General features: G+C 32.4%; 1 protein-coding gene across 9 annotated transcripts in view; it reads right to left on the bottom strand.

Moving 5' to 3' along the window:
• The window catches only part of VPS13B (vacuolar protein sorting 13 homolog B), a 980186-nt gene that overhangs the window by 420460 nt on the left and 539056 nt on the right, over positions 1 to 20670 (bottom strand). For 5 of the 9 annotated variants that reach the window (XM_053558614.1, XM_053558617.1, XM_053558615.1 and 2 more), the window contains 3 exons: positions 19073 to 19139; positions 14120 to 14528; positions 5164 to 5275 (listed from right to left, as the gene is read on the bottom strand). In XM_053558614.1, the coding sequence (XP_053414589.1) occupies positions 5164 to 5275; positions 14120 to 14528; positions 19073 to 19139 (588 nt within the window). Of the gene's footprint in view, positions 1 to 5163; positions 5276 to 14119; positions 14529 to 18349; positions 18492 to 19072; positions 19140 to 20670 lie in introns of those variants that run through there. The other 4 variants (XM_053558623.1, XM_053558625.1, XM_053558624.1 and 1 more) reach the window with 3 other exon arrangements.

The raw sequence follows: 20670 nt of genomic DNA, 5'->3' as shown, positions 1-20670 counted from the left end.
ACATAAATATTTTCTCCCATTCTTTGCAATTTCACTTTCTTTACAGAGTCTTTTGTAGCACAAAAGTTTATAATACTGATAAAGTCCAATTTATGTCGCTTTTTCTTTTGTGTCTTATGCTTTTGTTATCATATTTAAGAATCATTACCTAATCTAAGGTCAAGATTTACTCCTATTTGTAATATAAGCTTCATGATTTTAGCTCTAAGATATATAATTCATTTTGAGTTAGTTTTGTGTATATGAGGTTGGGGTTGAACTTCATGTGGATATCTAGCAGTCTAAGCCTCATCTGTTGACAAAACTATTCTTTGCCATTGACGTATCTTGGCACCTTTATCAAAAACCAACTGATATGAAGGCTTATCTGAACTCCCAATTATATTCATTGATCTATTGGATTCCTGCTGCTCTGTCATAAGGTTAAAATCAGAAAGTGTGAGACCTCCAACTTCATTCCTCTTTTTTAAGATTTTTTTGTCTTGGCTTTGTGCCCGTAGCACAGTGGTTATGGCGCCAGCCATATACACCAAGGGTGGTAGGTTTGATCCCAGCCCTGGCCAGCTGAACAACAATGACAACTATAACAAAAAATAGCTGGGCATTGTGTCGGGCACCTGTAATCCCAGCTACTTGGGAAGCTGAGGCAAGAGAATCACTTGAGCCCAAGAGTTTGAGGCTGCCATGAACTGTGACACCACAGCACTCTACCAAGTATGACATAGTGAGACTCTGTCTCAAAAAAAAAAAAGATATTTTTGTTTATTATGGGTTCTTTAAGTTTTCATATGAATTTTAAAATCCACTTGTCACTTCCTGCAAAGAAAAACGCTGTAATTTTGATAGAGATTATTTGAAATCTTTAGATGAATTTGGGGAATACTGCCATTTAACATTATCAAGTGTTCTGATCTGTAAACATGGTGTGTATTTCCATGTATACGGTATGTACATCCATGTACTTAGGACTTTTCACATTTCTTTCAACAATGTTTTGTAATGTTTAGAGTATGAATTTTATACTTTTTTGATAAATTCATTCGTAAGTATTTCACTCTTTTTGATATTATTGTAAGTTGTATTAGTTTCTTAAATTTGTTTTTAGATTGATCATTGCACATTGTTAATGTTATTGATTTTTATACATTGATCTTGTATCTTGGACTTGATTCAACTTTTTTGTTTGCCTGATAGTTTCCATCAGATTTATTATGATTTTCTAAGGATGCAAAAGATCATGTAATTTACAAAATGACATAGTTTTATTTTTCCTTAAAACCTCAAGGACTTTTATTTCATTTTCTTGCCTAATTTCCCTGACTAGCATCTCTAGTATAATGCTGAATAGAATGTTGCAAGTGAACATCCTTTTCTAGCTTTCTTTTTAGGAATTCATGGGGTAGATACTCTTTTAGGAGATCTGAAAAGCCACTGTAACAACATGTTTTCAACTTTAAATAATCAAGTATTTGCCAAACTTATTTGAGTATATATTAATGAAGCTTCTATTTTGTGGCATATATTTTGGAAGCATTGTTTGATGGACCACAAAATGAGGGAAATTATGTTTCACAGATAATAAAAAATAAAGTTCATAAAGTAGAGGGAACACAAACTAAAGTCTTTAAATTTCCTATTGAAAAAAAAAATGGAGATTAAGAATGCTGATTGAGGCTGGCCGCAGTAGTTTACACCTATAATCCTAGCGTTCTGGTAGGCCAAGGCAGGTAGAATGCTTGAGCTCAGGAGTTCAAAACCAGCCTAAACAGGAGTGAGATCCCATCTCTACTAAAAATAGAAAAACTAGCCAGGTGTTGTGGTGGGTGCCTGTAGTCCCAGCTACTCTGGAGTCTGAGGCAAGAGGAGGGTTTGAGCCCAGGAATTTGAGGTTGCTGTGAGCTATAATATTATGGCACTCCAGCCTGGGCAACAAAGTCAGACTCTGTTTCAAACAAACAAACAAACAAAAAGAAAAAGAATGCTGATCTGTTTAAGTAGTCAAAAAGTCAAAGTGTTACATACCTAGCTAAAACAATTCAGGCTTGCCTAAAATTATTCTCCACTGTAATTTTTAAAAACTAAGATATAAATCACATCACATAAAATTCACCCTTTTGAAGTACAGTAGTACCCTCTATTACTCACAGGGGATATATTCCCAGAGCCCCTAGTAGAGGCCTGAAATCTTAGATAATGCCAAACCTAATATAGTAGAACTGCCATAGTTGACCACCTCCCTACATTGACCATCTCCCTAAGTTGATCTAATTTTAATAAACTGGACAAGCCCCATATGTATATGTCTATTTCCTTATATTGACCACCTCCATATATTGACCAGTTTATTACAGTTCCTTAGGGGTCAACTTAAAGAGTTTCCATTGTATATGCTATATTTTTCCTATACACAGATATCTTTAATAAAGCTTAATTTATAAATTAGACACTGTGAAAGATTAGCAAAAATAAATAATAAAATGGAATAATTAAAACAATATACTCTAATAAAAGTTATGTGAATGTGGTCTCTCTCTTTCAAAATTATCTCACTGTACTATACTCACCTATTTTGTTTTTTTTTTTTTGCTTAGCAGACGTGGACTGGGTTCAAACCCCCCTGTCCCAGTGCACAGGGCTGGCACTCTAACCATTGAGCTATAGGTACCCAGGCAATTTTTGGACTGCAGTTGACCACAGGTAACTAAAACTGCAGAAAGCAAAACTGCTGATAAGGGGAGCTGCTATAAATAACTCATTAGTTTTCAATATATTCACACAATCCTACAGCCATCATCACTGTCTAATTCTAGAACATTTTCATCACCCAAATATGAACCCCATGTTCATTAGCATCACTCTCATTTTTCCATTTCCTAGTTCCTGGCAACCACTAAAATACTATGTCTATGAATTTGTCCATTTTGAACATTTCACATAAATGGAATCAAATAATACATGGGCTTTTATATCTGATTCATTGAGATTTCACAGTTAATCACAAGAATTATAAAAGCAGCCCTAGGATATAGGGTCTTTTGCTTTGTATACATTTTTATTCTAATTAGTCCACTCCCATTCTGATTACTTCATTCCAGTGTGGTCTCTACTTCCAACTATTCTTCTGTGGAAGTTGAAGATACAACATTTCAATTAAATCTTGAAGTATCTATAAACACCTATATGAATATCTTTTGTTAGTTTATTTACTTGGCAATGATTTTGGAATGTCAGCTGTTAAGAAAAAACTATTAGATCTAGTTTGCCATCCAGAATTTTTTGTTTGACATTCTAACACATATTGCTAACCTTGGGGTAGAGGGGTAATCCAAAAGTATTACCTGCTTGGAAATCAGGATTTCCTGAGCCAAAGGAGCAGATAGACTCCTTCAGGAAGAGTTGGGTAAAAGGAAATGAAAGGAAAACCTTAATGGATACTAATTATTAAAGAGATTGTTTAGGAAGAAGACCAGAGAAAAAGCTGGAAAAGAAGTTGTCAGAGAGATACAAGGAAAACGTAAATGAACCTTCTTACAGAACACAAACAGAGTTCTGAGTTCCAAGCAAGCGAGAATACAATTTGTGCAAGGTTAAGTGGAAAGGGCAGGGGAGGAAAGGAAGTATTTTGGTATTCACTTTATTGATGGTGTTAGGATCTTTTAGCACAAAATAGATTTCTTCCACCAAAAGTAAAGTAGGACCGCATGTGAGGACCACTTACTTCTGAAATAGAAAAAGAATATACTTGAAAGAATTCCCAAATGTTAGAAAATTGAGGTATTTTCATTCAGAATGTATCTACTGCAATTATTTCCCTAGATTCTCAGGGAGTCAAAAGACATGAATTGTAACCTTGGCTCTATCACTATTTGACCAGAAATAACTATAGTATTCGTTTGGAGCTTCATTTTTCTACTCTCTAAAATAAAGAAGTGAATTAGATAATTCCTAAGGCATTCTTCAGTTCTGAAATCCTAAGATTTTACATATTTAGCTTGTTTTAATAAGCTAAATAAAAACTTATTTAAGGGATGAATAATATATTTTTAAAAATGAAGACAAGGAAGAGATCAAGATATATAAGTCAAAGAAAAAAAACTGTCAATTCCGACAAAAAGTAATTTGAGAAATAAAATTCCTAGAAATAAAATTTTCTCAAAAGTAATTTGAGAAATAAAATTCCTAGATGTATTTAAAGTAAAATAGTTGTTTTTTGTAGTCTGCCTCTAGGTAATAAATGCATTATAAAAATTAGAATTTTTTCCGGGCAGTGCCTGTGGCTCAAAGGAGTAGGGCGCTGGCCCCATATGCCTGAGGTGGTGGGTTCAAACCCAGCCCTGGCCAAAACAACTGCAAAAAAAAAAAAAATTAGAAGTTTTTCCTAGTGGTAACATTTGCTGGGAAACAGTAGGAATTTATTTTTTAGAAAAATAAGACTAAAACATCTGAAAAACAGACCAACAGGAAGAATAAGACACTTGTTCATCTGTATTTCTGTGACTTTTCTCACTTGGTATTATTTGCAACTGCACTTTTATGTCCAGCAGCAGTGCCAACTTCAGCATGAATCATATATTATTTTTATCATGTTGATTACATATGTTCAGCAGTTCGCTGATCCACATATACTTGGTGTGGTTTGCAAATACTCAGTGACAAAATCCAGAGCACAGCATTGCACAGAAAGTGTTTACTGTGAAATTTCTCTTTAGAAGTTTGCTTTTCTTTACAGCTTTGATCCACATGACATCCACATTCCTACATTTCAAATAATGGCTTACGCTTAAAATTAAGAAAATGCTTCACTTTGATACAATATGACTACTAGGATGTGGTGGTTCTAGAGAGGACTTTGTTTTCTTATGTGATTAGAGATTTGGTCATATTTGAAATCTGCTAAAATTTTTCCAAACTACGCTTCTTCTATTTTATGGTGACTTGGTACTTACATTCTGTTATTCATCAACACTTCACAGAAATACTTGATTTGTCTGAATGAATTTAAAAACCCACAACTGAAGAAAATCAGAAAAACCTGGTTTTAAATATCAAAAGAACCCAAATGAAAAATATTTCTACAGGCCACACTAAATAAGTTGTATTGATCACTGTATTTCTCTGCAAGATGAAATAGTTGCACGATTGAATATAAGAAAATAAACCTACTGGTAAATATCTTTCCTGAGGACAGATCTGCCAAGGGGATTGTCAGCTTGGGGAGCCATGGCAACAGAGCCAATCTTCAAAACAATGGTGTCTTCTTTTGCTGCCTGGTCAACTGTAACAAAAAAAAAAAAAAAAGAAAGAAAGAAACTTTTGAGTACATTATGGATCTATGCATAACTTTATGCATCAGAAGAAATCTTTGAGGGATTGTAATAAAGACATACTAATATAAGACCAATAAATGAAGAAGAGCAAAAGGAAAAATTATGTCTAAACTACAAATGTCTGATGCTTTTCTTAACTTTTAAGTATCATAGGAATGGAAAAATAAGCATCACGTGTTCAATGCTAATTGAAACTAGTAGATTAACAAGTATGTGCTCTTAGAGAAAAACTCATACAATTCAAGAAGGCAGTTGGGAGCAAGTGGGTTTGGGAAATTCCCATCCAAAAGGAATAATGCACGGGTCTATGACACACTTCCTGGGTGAAGAAAACAACAACTTGAAGTTTACCTTACAAAGGCAAACAGTGTAACCTAATCATGTGTACCCTGATATTATGGTTTTTCTGTTACAATACAGAATTAAAACAACAATGGAAAAACAACTATGCCACTCCCAACATTAAAACATATGAATAATTAAGTATATATATAATATTATTACTGAAGTCGTATGTTCATCTAATTTCACAACCTGTATTATTCTAAGTGATTTTCAGCCCTGGGTTTTTAATACTTTATTGTTGTCTACAAATATATTAAAGGATATTACAGTCAGTAACAAATTCTGAAGGCCTTTTAAATCTACATGATTAATCATTAAATATCATACATACACACACAACGTACAATATAGTGCTTTAAGTTCTAAACTATCAGAAAATCCAAAAGAAATATGATGGTTGCAAAGTTTAAGACAGAAAAAAACTGCTTAATATGAGACAGCATATCAACTTTTTATCCTAAGCACTTTTTAATTTTATAATTTCTACTGTGAATTTCCTTAGAAATAGTAACTTCACACTTGTTTAAAAGTTCTACCTCTTTATGAAGTCTAAAGCTAAGGTAAGCAATCAAACAAAACAGAAAAAGGTAAAGGATATGCCAGTTCTAATTCTTTCCTTAGTATTCAATAAGATGATATTTAACCATATGTTCTCATCTTACGAAGTGCAACACTGGGTAATTTAACATCTTTTCTAAGGTATTAATGTCCTCATTCATTAAATTTTACTCTTAGCAGCTGTATAGTGTTTAAAATTGTTTAAAAATTGTTGACAATATACAACTTTCTGGGTTTTGAAGTAAACATAAACTCATAACTTCTCTCAAAAAACTATCATCTGCCACAAATAGAACAGAAAAGGACTGGCTGTAAGTCTTCAGTAATATCCTGAACAGAACATGCCTACAAAGGCATACAATCCATATTTGCAAAACTGTGGTGCCCAAAGAATGCAAAAGCTATGAGATTATTTCCAGCTGCTTTAGCAGTACACTTAGTATGGTCTGATTTAGATTAGTCTAAAAAAAGAAAGTCAGAATTAAGAAAATCAGAAGTAAGAAGAAGATATTTACTGAGGGAAAGAAGGAACCAGAAGGTAATGACCATAAAGGGAGTAGGGGAAAGCAAAATGTTTGGGCAGTGGGAGGAGGGAAGATAGCAAAGCAGAGGAAAAAGAGAGGAGCTACCATACTAAATATTAGCATGTGGATGCCACAGTAAAGACAATACTTTTAAATGTCCACAGCAAAAAAGAACAAATAAAAAACTACTTCTCATGCAGCTGCACTATTTTCAAATGACTAGAGGTCTGAGTTGATTATAGGTCCTTATACTACAAACATTGTTTACATTTTACAGATCTTGTATTTTATGCCAACCTTATCAAATAGTTCCATGTGGGTAAAACCTCTGATTATGTAGCAGGCATCAATTAAATCAATAAATAGTAAGCCTGGAGAATAGACTATACCACAAAAGTGCAACTAGTGTACTTGCTAACTGTTCTTCCAGGCTATAGATGCTACCCTGCATATGAAAGTCTGAAATGTAATAGAAGCACAGCAGTAAATGAGGTGCATATGGAAGAAAAATGACGTACTTGGTGTTACATATAAAGCCAGACTCAAGAACAGAATTCTGCTTCTGTTAGAGCCAAACGTGTTTTTAGTAGATTATATTGACTATGAAGTTATAATAAAAAAGCACTTAATGTAGAGCATTCACAAACTAGATTAAAACAATTAATTTTATCATAGAAAGTATTTAGATTATCAAAATAGATCACTGAGATATAAGAAAAAAATAAAAATATATACTACAAGAAAAGTGCCTGGAGTAATTTCTTCAGTTACTTTATAGCTGAAAAAAAAAAAAATCTTCCCTTTTTTGGTTTACTTCACCTGCATTTAATAGTTGGACCATATGAGAAAATGTTCCCTCTAAAAGTATTTTCAACATGGAAATGAATGCCTTCCTTCTTTGCCTTGACTCTATTTTTAAAAACTGAGCCTCATGAGAAACCATTCTAGAAGACTTACAGTCCTCTTTTTTTTTTTTTGAAATAAAAAGCTTAAGCTGGAAGTCAAACACCTGTAGATTCAGAATCTTGATAATTATTGCACATAACAAAAAAATATTCAGGTTGAAAGTCAGATTTTCAATATCACTCCTCTAAATAAAATAGTAGAACGTTAAATATATTTTTTATCATTAACTAAATTTTAGATATGATTAAAAAGTTTTACATTAATGTAATAGGAATTATAAATCTGAGAGATTTTATCTCTTCTTGGGACAAGAGAGTGCATATGTGTGTGTGTGTGTAGATGCATGAAAGTGCGTTTGTGTATTGCACATGAAAAGGCCAAGATCATGAAATTGTATCAGTAACCAAAAGCTGGAAGAAAGAGTAGAATTTTCATGCAATTGTCAGATGATATAAGACTGTTGTTCACAACGTTTTCCTAAGTCTAATAAGAAATTAAAGTGTTTTGAAGACTTCAAATTCCTATAACATCCTCAATATAAATTAAATATTAAAACATTCAACATCTCAAGAGTATTTGAAATTGCCTCTCTGTAATGCCCTATACAAGGCCATCAATCAACAAAAGATTTTAGTTAGCTGTTACCATATTGGCACTTAAAGACAGAAAAAAGTTCCAATAAATGTGTAAACTAATAATTACTGTGCATATCAATACAAAGTTTAGTTGCCCTTGGTTTATGAGTCACCTCACAGATTGCTTGCTCTAGATAGGCATATATTGCTACAACATAGATTGCTTTATAATATAGTTTCTGCTGATAAGTTTGATGTAGCAATATTTAATTACACTATCAACTCATTAAGAGAGTTTTACATATACATTTTCAATTTAATTAATCAGATTAAAATATTATTCACACAATTTTAAAAACTTTTCTAGAATAAAATGAAACCATGCTTTTGAGGAATGTAATTACACCTATATAAAATTTCTGGAATAGACAAATTTGTAGAGACAGAAAATAGATTAGAGGGGGCCTTGGTGTGTGTCAGACTTTATGGGGGCAAGACATGATTGCAAGAGGGACTTTACCTAACAATTGCAATCAGTGTAACCTGGCTTATTGTACCCTAAATGAATCCCCAACAATAAAAAAATAAATAAATAAATAAAAGAATGAATTAAAAAAAAAAAGAAAATAGATTAGAGGTTGCCAGGGCTTGGTGGGGGGGGAGGGGAGTATTAATGGGTACAGACCTTTCTGGGTGGGGGGGAGGACAAAAATGTTTGGAAATAGATCGTAGTGATGGTTGCACAACATTGTGAATATAATTGATGCCATTGAATTATACACTTAAAAACAGCAAAAATGATTGTTTGTACCCTCAAATTAATATGAAGTTTTAAAAAAAGCTAAAATGGGAAATTTTTTTATATATGTGTGTGTGTATATATATGTACACACATATATATTACCACAATTTAAAAATATATACATATTAAATATATATGTATATATTATATATGTATATTAAATATATATACATAAAACATATGTATATATATATATTTACACACACATATATACATTACCACAATTAAAAAAAAAGCGTTTTAATATAAATGATGGTGACATTTTATAGTTATAGGCTTCAGGAGGAAATACTGGCTACTAAATGAGACCTTTATAGTCATGACCATCTAAGGGCTAAGATTAGCACTGACATGGATGAGGAAAACAAGTCAGTAACACAGATTTTTCTCATAGATATGGCAACAAAATTTTCATTCAAAGGAGCTCTGCAATGAACATCAAACTGAAATGAAAGGGTGGGTAATGCACTGTGAAAATGTTCTCCCCATTAACAAATACAGAAGACTTTCAAAGCATTCAGTATATCAAGTATATAAAAATATTTTAAGATGAAATAGAAAATTTTGAATATAGATCAAATGCCCACATAGAGAAGCAGCTATGTCTAATTCAGGAAGATTTATCCATATAAACACTATCAGATATCTATTTTAAAAGTTTTACCCTGGCTGGCTGAAGAAAAATTAATGTACTGATACTGCTTTATATTCTTGGCCAAAAAGAATATATTTTTATTTATATTATATATTTTATTTATTTATTATTACTTATTATTTATATTATATAATTTATTTATTAAAACTTAATAAATGAGTAATAAAGCATGTATGTTTAGTTTATTTGTAAAATTTATATTCATGACCAATATTGGTATCTTATGGTGTGAAATAGGTTTTTAGGAAGGAAATTCTAAAATGAAGTGGTATAGAGAATGTGACAGGAAAAAGGACTCAGTTTAGGGTTACAAAACATGCAATTATTATGTAGAAATAAATTAAGTCATGAAATCTTAGGATCATTTGTAAATCATCAACATTTCCAGATTACTACAAAAGTATCACCATCAGATGTGTTGCCTTACTTCCTCTTCTGTCTCTGAATTATTATTTTTTCAGCATTCTCCTTGTATTTCTTTCCATCCTATCCAACCCTCTTACCTCTAACTCTGATTAGTTCTTAGTTTCAATGAAATTTTGGCTTTACCAATTGTTTATGTTCAAATGAAAATAATTACACAATTAAGGAGTGGAGGGGATAAAATATATGCTATTGGAAATTTTCAGGAAATCACAAAAGTTTACTAATGTATATTATTTTAAAATGAATTATAGAAGCCAGCCTGAGGTAGGAAAAGGAATGCTTTAAACCAATCAGAGATATTTATGGAAAATAATATCCTTAATTATTATAAAACCTACAGTTATAATTTTTTATAAAATAGGAAGCATAAAACATTCTTATTTTCACCTATATATGAAATTTATGTGATTTAATTTTAATGAAAAACAGATATAGATAATACAAAATAATGCCATTTCTTAAATATAATGGACTACCCTCAACGCTTTTCTCAAACTATTGGTACATTTTCTGTAATAAAGCCAAACTACTTCTGTTTCTATGGTGTTTTACTCCTATTGTCAGTTGCAAAATAAAAAATATGATTTGATAATTTCAATGATCTTTTATGTTCATGCCTCTTCTATGGTTATGAAAAAATGTCATTGTAATTAACCTATGGTCCTCAGAGAATTATCTTGTGTAAAAATGTAGGTTTCTAAATAACATCAGAAAATGGGCAAAAGACATGAACCGAAGTTTTTCAAAGGAATGTAGACAAAAGGCCAACAAATATATATACATATTTATATATATTTATACTACATTTATATATCTTTCACATATATATATATATATAAATGTTCAACATCACTCATCATCAGAGACATGCAAATGAAAACTTCAATGAGATATCACCTTATCCCTGTCCAAATGGCCATAGTTGAAAAGTCAAAAAACAATAGATGCTGATGTGGATGCAGAGAAAAAGAACATTTATGTAATATTGGTGAAACTGCAAGTCAGTACAACCTCTGTGGAAAACAGTATGGAGATTCCTCAAAGAAATAAAAGTAGATTCATCATTTGATCCAGCAATCCAAAGATCATATTTTGGTATAAACCCAAAGGCAAAGAAGTCATTTTATCAAAAGATACCTGCACTCAAATGTTTATCACAGCACAATTCACAACTGCAAAGATGTAGAATCAGCCTAAGTGCCTGTCAGTTCTTCAATTGATAAAGAAAATGTGTGTACACACATACAGACAGACAAACAGACACACTCACACCCTGGAGAACCAGTCAGTCATAAAAAGGAATGAAATAATGTCTTTTGCAGTAACTTGGATAGAAATGGAGACTATTATCCTAACATTATCCTAAGTGAAGTATCTCAGGATGGAAAGACAGATAACACGTATAGTCTCTAATAATTGAGAGCTAAACGACAGGCACATAGGGCACAAAGAAATGTAAAAGACAGTGGAAACAGAGATGGGGTAAAGGTGGGAAAGGGTTAGGGATAAAAATTTACCTTTGGGGTACAATGGACGCTATTCTGGTGACAGGCACACTAAAAGCCCTGACTTCAGCACTGTATAACATATCCATGTACCAAAAATATTGTACTCCCTTAATATTTTTAAATTTAAAAAAGTAGGTTTCTTTGTTTTCCTATGTAACTTTAATGTAAGTTACGTTATCTAAAAATTCATTAGATACTCATATATAAAATATAATAAGGATAAAGCATAAAAGTGATTACCCTGGCCATGAATATGCAGCTTCTTACTGTTCTGGTTAGCAGCTTATCTCTTATATCACTTATAATTGCTCAATAAAGACTAACTTTTTATTCTTTGCTGTCCATGTGCTTCCACAAACTATCTGAACACATGAAAGCTACTGTACACTGTCAGAATACAGTATATTCAGAGAATAGTAGTTTTTTACCTCAAAATAAAAAATTTTAAGATAGTCTCTAGCAGGAATTAGACATAAAAATGTAGGGACTACTGTATTAAGAATACTGAGCATCTACCCAGAAGGAAAAAAACCCTTTTATCATAAGGACACCTGTACTAGACTGTTTATTGCAGCTCAATTTACAATCGCCAAACTGTGGAAACAGCCTAAATGCCCACCAACCCAGGAATGGATTAACAAGCTGTGGTATATGTATACCATGGAATACTATTCAGCCATTAAAAAAAATGGAGACTTTACATCCTTCGTATTAACGTGGATGGACGTGGAAGACATTATTCTTAGTAAAGCATCACAAGAATGGAGAAGCACGAATCCTATGTACTCAATTTTGATATGAGGACAATTAATGACAATTATGGTTATGGGGGAGGAAGCAGAAAGAGGGAGGGGAGTGGGGCCTTGGTGTGTATCACACTTTATGGGGGCAAGACATGATTGCAAGAGGGACTTTACCTAACAATTGCAATCGGTGTAACCTGGCTTATTGTACCCTCAATGAATCCCCAACAATAAAAAAAAGAAAAAAAGAAAAAGAATCTGTAAGTGTAATACATTCAATTCAGCTCCAGACACCTTAGTAATTAAGGACTATAAGGCTCTACAAATACTTCTTATTACAAAAATGAAAAAAAAAGAAAAAGCAGTGCTTTTAATAAACCTTAAAAATTGATAGTAACAGTAGGCAGAATATCTTCCTTAATTAAGATCATCTGTTGACAGAACACGAAACAGAACTAGACTCTGAAAAGAAAGAGAATGGAGCCAAGTGCTTTCCTTCGTGATTCGCCAAACCTGACCATTCTCTTTCACATAATAACTAAAAGAAATGAAAAAGACCTTTGCTTTCTCATGTGGCACACGATCATCTAATCCTTAAATATGCATTCTCTCTTCTCTGTCAAATTCAGAGGGCCCTAGTTATTAGCTAGGCATATGCTATAGCTTCGACTGTCCTTCCACAATATATATATGTTGAAACTTACAACCCCAAGGTGAGGGTATTAAGAGGTTAGGTCTCTAGGAGGCGATTTGGCTATGAGGGCTCCTTCCCTGTGGAAGGGATTAGTGCCCTTATAAAAGGGCTTGAAGGAGTTTGTCCTTTATGGTCCTTCTGCTCTTCTGTCATATGAGGACACAGCAACAAGGAGCCATCTTGGAAGCAGCAGCCATCACCAGACACTGAATCTGATGGCACCATGATCTAGAATTCTAAACCTCCGTAACTGTGAGAAATAAGTTTCTATTACTTATAAATTACCCAATCTAAGGATTTTTATAGTAGCAGGAAGGGACTAAGATAGCATACTACCATGTTGGTAAAAGATCATTGCAGCTAGGTACAATCATATGATTAAATTAAAGCTAATGAAGTATAAGTGGTAATGAAATGTGAGACATCTGGAATTCTACCATAAAAGAAAGGGCACAGCCTTCTCAGGATAATATTCCCATTTATTGAGAGCTTAGTATGGAATCAGCACTATACATATAGTTTCAGGTTGTCATCATTTGAAAGAAAGCTATTAATACAGCTAATGTTCAAGTTAGGTACTACTATTGCTATTTTACACATGAAAATCTTAGGTTAACTTGCTTAAGATATGACAGCTCATAAGTGGTAAAATTGGGATTTGAACTAAGATCTGTGTAATTCAAAGTCCACACCACTAACCATGGTGCCAGAATGTCACCCAAAATGCCTAAAGTTCTCCATTCTTTTATAACATGGGAAAATAAAAACTTTAAAAAATTACTGTATGAGGGGAGGCAGTGGATTATCAATTCAATTCAGTTCAAAACACAGAATTATTTCACAAGGCAATGGGAAGCTTGGACAAGCTGCAAGAACCTTGATAAGTTGACTACCTTTTTGGCTTACCCTTGATAATCATGTGAATATTTATTTACATCATAGAATTTTTATATTTCATCATTATAAAAAAATTTGTTTTAAAAAACAAACCAAAATCCAGAAAACTAAGGTCTCTATAATAAAATTATTTCATTATTTAAAATAAGATAACAATACCTTCAACGGCTGGCCGTATTTCTTCTGTTTTTGGAACAAAAATTCTGATTACACTCGTGTTGATATAAATCAAAGGTAAATTGCGTGATGTCAATGTATGGGTCCGCGTGGGCTGACCAGAAGAATTTCTTTTCTCTTTTTGTGTTCTTGGTAGTTTTGCTTGAAATATACTTGCAATGGCATTAATTAAAGGAAAACAAAGGACAATATCAAAGGCTTGTGCTGAAAGAAGAATTTCATGTAGAAAATGAGGGGAACCATCTGTTAAACCTTCCGATAACTTATGGAAACTTCTTCGCTCATTTCTTGATGTTAACTTGTGGCGGACATTTTTTGTTACAGCTTTTGTATATGTCAGAGAGAGAAATCCATGCTGCTGATGAGACCCATCTAGAAGTTTTGTAGTTGTCTGTTCCAGAAAAAGGAAATCACAATATACACATCATTAACAAAAGAAACAAAACTATTTGAAAGACCAATATGACCTCAGTATTTTGACCATTTTTGTTTTACCTACCACCCTATTAATAAAAAGAAGACTGATCAACTATATAGGTAGAACAAAAGCTTCTAAGATAGTACAACTGAACTAAAAGTTAGGAATCCTATGTTTCAGGAGGGATAATTATCTCCTTTGAGCTTATTAACATTGAGAATTTGAAAAAATACTATTCTTGATTTTACATCTTGATTTTCTTAATATTTCATTATGAATACTAATAGGCTGTCATAAAATAGGTCACAGAATTGTTTGTTCAGGTGAAACTGGAGTAGCCGTGTTATATATTTTTATGTGGGATCAAACCTAAATAGGCCAGATAATTGCCTAGGTGGGGTATAACATTTATAAGAACAGAGTTCTCCCTTCAGTAAACAATTTGGCTAATTTATATTAAGATAGAGACTATAAAAGATGCCTCACTGATACTATCCTTTCATAACCAATCAGTGCATCTTTCAAGGAAATAGTAATGTGACACAAAAATAAAACATCTGTCTTTCAGAATTTGGCTATTTTCAGTAGCTATAACATATTATTTCTCAAAAGCTAATTATCAGCTATCCTATAGCTCATCATCTTTGGTTATACTTCTATACTGGAAAACATATAACATTTGATTGAGAGTATAAAATATATCACTATAATTTCAATATTTCTGACAAAATAGCCTAATTAACTTTCACATTCAAATTGCACACTGTAAACAAATTCTAATAAAACAGCATACTTTAAAAGGGTAAAGTAAAAATTCATGCTTTTGTATTCATGTTTTGTATTCCTCAACATATAAAAAGAACACCCATTAAAAAAATTTTCCTGAATCAATTAATATAAATAAAATCCTATTTGGCAAATTACTCGTCATAAGGTGAGAACTATTTTATCCCACTTTCCCAACCCTCTTCCCAACACTTGAGAGAGTTTTCAAGTTATTAGAGTCCAAAGAGGGGACTATTAAGAGGGAAACTGAATATGGCAGAAGAAAAGAAAATGTATTCCTACAAAGTGAACAAAGTGAGGAATAGGAAAGCAGTTGTGTGTCCGAGCCTATGTCAACCCATCACTCCTAAACCTCTTTTACTTCCACTTTTTTTCTCTCTTGTTGCCTAACATACAATGACATAATAGGAGGAAAAAAGTATACAACTCAGCTATCACTGATAATTTTGCTTTTAATCTAGACTTTATAATGAAGGAAAGTTTAAAAAAATGTATCTTTGTATATTTCCCCCCAAGTCAACTGATTATTTTTTTTAAACTTAGAGGCGAGCATTAAATGGTGGTGTAATGTAATTATTTTCCCTCAATGGTTTGCCCTCAAATCAGTGTTTACTGTTCTCAAATTTTTGACTGCTTCTCCTACCTGATTCCCCCACCTTTTTTTTTTTTTTTATTTCTATACTCAAAAGATGCATAGTAAAACATAAAAAGTGCTACCAGTCTGTCACCACAGTCCTAGATAGCAGACAATATTGGACGAGGAAGGGTGGCTTCAGTGTAGTCCCAGGGGAAGAGGTCACAGCAACACTGCTTTAGGTGTCTAAACTGGGGTAAGGGTAATACTGACCACCAATCTAAATATCCAACTCAATACCTTTTTTTACTATCATGGAAATAGTATAAAAGGTATTTCAATATGTAGATTCTTTAATTTAGAAAAATATTTTTAAACATATTCAAACAAGTATCATTAAGAGGTAAGCTACAGGAGGAAAGAGGGTTTTGTTGTTGTTTTTCCTATTGTTTGTTAAACTACATTTCTTTTTTTTAAGAGAAAGAGTCTCACTTTTATCGCCCTCCATAGAGTACCATGGCATCACAGCTCACAGCAATCTGCAGCTCTTGGGCTTAGGCAATTCCCTTGCCTCAGCTTCCTGAGTAGCTGGGACTACAGGTGTCCGCCACAACACCCAGCCTTTCTTTGTTGTTGTTGCAGTTTAGGCAGGGCTAGGTTCAAATCCACCACCCTCTGTATATGGGGCTGGCGCCCTACTCATTGAGCCACAGGCGCCACCCTAAACTGATACATTTCTAACTCCCTTATTACAAAGGAAAAAATAGATAGCAGCTAAAATTCAAGTAATATAAATATCATTTTCATACAATAATATTTTATTCTATTTTAAATGAAAAATTAGAAAACACCGACAATTTAAAAATTTAACAAAAGCTATTAAATTTAAAAATTTTAGAAAAATTATAACATAAATTTTTAAAAGAATGTTAATAAATTTAGGGATTTTTGTGAATATATGTTAGAATTATTAAGAATATGCTGTGAGCTACAATGCCATGACACTCTGGGAAACAGAGTAAGACTCCATCTCAAAAGAAAAAAAAAATACAGTATTTGCCATAGACACTAAAGAACATTCAAAGAGAGCAAAATAAATCTTACTAGAATCGGGGCATGGTAGCACACACCTGTAATCCTAGCACTTGAGAAGAAAAAGTGGGAGGACCATTTGAACCCAGTTGTTTGAGCCCAGGGTAGGCAATAGTGAGACCTTGTCTTTACAAAAATTAAAAAAAAAAAAAAAAAAATTATCCAGGCATGGTGGTGCACCCCTGTAGTCCTACCTACTTAGGGGCTGATACAAGAGCAGGAGTTGGAGGTTGCATTAAGAGACCCTGAGAATGAGACCCTGTGTAAAAAAAAATAATAATAATAAAATAAATAAGCAAAAACTCCTAGATAGAACTCCTGTTACAAAAGCCATATTCTAGATACATCTTTTACCAAAACTAACACAGACCATTACAGAAAAGTTGCATATCAAATTGGAAAATAGCATATGCTGTGCAAATACCCTAATAAGCATTAAATTTAGGAACAAAATTATTTAAAATATTTTTATAATGCTAAATTCTACATCTTAAACCTCTTGTGATTGCAAAAACGGATAAAAAATAGATAAATAGTTCACACATTCTGAGAAAATTTCCAGTAATATCTGCAGTGATTTAATAAATTCTTCAAGGAATGGTTATTGCTATTAAGATAATTTGCTTTCACTGTTTTAAATTAACATACTTTTTTTTTTTTTCTTTGACCGGGGCTAGGTCTGAACCCGCCACCTCTGGCATATGGGACCGGCGCCCCACTCCTTGAGCCACAGGTGCCGCCCTAAATTAACATACTTTTAAAAATAATTTTAAGAATATCACTTACAATAAATTAGCTTAAGAATATGTGCAGATGTGTTGTACTATGTGTATTACAAAAAGCAAAGTTGTAGAACAACTTCTAAAAGTCACTGGTATACAGTTGAGTGTGCATCTTTTATCCAGATTCAAGAAGGTACCAAATAATATACTTCCAATTAATTATGAGATGACAAGGGGATAACAATAGGAAAAAATAATGAAAACCAATCTCAGTAAGGATCATAAACAGAATGACAAAAGCAGTAGTGGTCAACTCTTGATCATTCGATACATGCACAATTAAAAACTTTTATTTAATTACTACTTTGATTTTCTTATATTGCTGGTGAAATTAGTTCATACTCACAAAATCAGAGTGACAAGAGTATGTGCAAGTGACCCAGAAACAGATTATTGTGGAAAATCAGCCTTTGATTTTAAATTACATTATAGTTTATTTACAAAGTAGATGATAGAGGGGGAAATGAAAATCAAGAGTTGACTCTAAGGATAGTTCAGTTTCTTCTCTGGGTTCCTGTTAATTGGAGTTCTGTAGCATAAACTTAAAAATAATTTCTTACAGAAGGAAAGAAGCCAGAGCAATTACTGAAAGGGTCCTGCTTGCTGATGGGTCGAACCAACAAGGTGCGTCTGTTCAGCTTGTCAGTACAGGAAAGGAAGACACCTCCACATTGCCCCAAAGACCAACACTCTTCCCCAAGGCTTGAGGTGATGGACAGGAGCAAAGAAGGTGAAAAGACAAAAGCAATAAAAGCCATAAGCAAAAAAAAAAAAAAAAAAAAAAAAGAATTTGGATAGTTTTTAATTCTGCTCAAGTTTGTATAGGTTTAAGTCTGAGCCACTGCTAGGTAGGGCCTATACCTGGACCATCTTCTGCAAAAGCATTGCTAATAAAGTAAACAAAAAACAATTGTTTCTAGTGCAAAATTACTACTTTTAATTTATGGTAAGGAACAATCCAGCACGAACTCACTTATGAAATAGAAAAAATTTCCAAAAAGTCAATATAATGCATGTTAAAGATAAAATATATTAATAAAAGCAACCCTACCTCTTGCCTTTTTGATAAATTTACTTAATTTTTTGTAACAGGAAGATGGTTACAAAGCATTAGCAATTTAAAAGAACAGCTTTAAATTTATAATGTAGTTTTGGAGGAATGGATCAAAAACAATTTACTCTGAGCTCTAATTCTTGTAACCATTAGTCCTATTGCATGAAAGAACAAACATAAACAGTTTAAAATATATTTTCAAAAATCATAAAAACTAAATGAGTCTCACCAAAGGTTTTTCTTTGCACTGTAGAAACACTCCTTCAAAATGTCCTGACTGCCAACCTTCCCCTGGCCTGGAAAACATAAGTTCACCTTATCTGTTCTTTTTAATTCTCTGAGTTAAAAAATAGAGTATACATAACCATTTTAAATAGTTCTAAAGTAAACAACACTGCACTGAACTAAAACATGGATCTGACAATGCAATCAATAGAACAATTTACAGCAGTGCCACACTCTGATAGTTCTGCACGAAACATTTCTCCTAATCATAAATCATACTTTTATTTGGCTGGATCATGTCTATCTCATCCATGAGACTATAAGGTCCATAGGGTAGGACCTTTAAACATTCTATTTAAGTACTTAGCATAGAACTTGACACACAATACATACTCAAACAACATTTGAGTTAAATGATTGAATTACCTAAATATTTAAAATTCATGTAAATTTAATAGTAAAGTCAAGAATAAACTATCATATAGAATGTTCACAACATTAAAAATTATTCAGCTATATTATATTGATGTATTGCTGGAAATATGCATTGAAGGAATTAAAGATATAAAAATTCCATTATCAAAAACTAATGATTCACTGTTAATAAAGTGAAAATACTTATATGATTGATAACACTATTACAAAAAACCCTAAAATGTATCCAACAAAATATTTTGTTATCACATAAATAATATACTTTCTCAGTTTTGATAGGTTAGTTACCGATATAAACAATATGATTTTTGAAATAATGGATAGAGATTCAAATAATTTTAATATAGAAGTAGAAACTTGATAAATCAAAACAATTATAGCAAGTACAGAAGCACATCTGTGCTTCCATGAGTACGTGATAAAAAATTTTTGAATAATGTTATGAATCCCAAAATGAATAAATTTTAAGCCTGTTTCTAAGCCATAAGCTATAAAATTAAACATATATTATTTAAAAATATTTTAAAAAATCATTTGAGTTTTGTGTTACATGAATTATATTTCAATTTAAAAATAAAATATCAGAGTACTACTATAAAGTCATAAAAAAGCATACTTGTATTTTTATTTGGGGAAAATTAATAACAAAACAGTTACAGAGTTTTGTAAAAATATCTAAAGCTTAACCTTTTTAGCACCATTATTTTTTATTACGAAAAAAATCATGTTTGCAGATAATCATACTTTTGAGAGAAATTTATTAAGGAAGAAACAATGGTTCTAAGAATAGCCATCACAGGTATTCATGTATTAATAATCTGTTGAGATAAGAAAAGAGTCATCAGAGTGCTAAGGGACTTTTGCTGTTGCTCCATCTCAGGGCATAATTATATTGGTGTGGGGAGTAAATGGCAAGTATACAGCAAAAACCAGAGCCATCACCTGTCTTCCAGGGATCTTAGCAAATATGCAACATACAAAATAAATTGTGTAAGATGATTAGCAAATGTACATAATTAATTTCATTTAATTAGGCAATGTGGTTATGAACATCTTTATCATGTTATACAACAAAATTTTATTATACTCCATACATAAATGAATAATAAATAAAATTAACCAACTTACCTGCCAATATCCCTCTTTGAGAATAAATACAGACATACC

The sequence above is a fragment of the Nycticebus coucang genome, chromosome 13 (genome assembly GCF_027406575.1).
Source record: "Nycticebus coucang isolate mNycCou1 chromosome 13, mNycCou1.pri, whole genome shotgun sequence".
In the NCBI taxonomy this organism is placed as follows: domain Eukaryota; kingdom Metazoa; phylum Chordata; class Mammalia; order Primates; family Lorisidae; genus Nycticebus; species Nycticebus coucang.
This window is presented reverse-complemented; position numbering and strand designations above follow the sequence as displayed.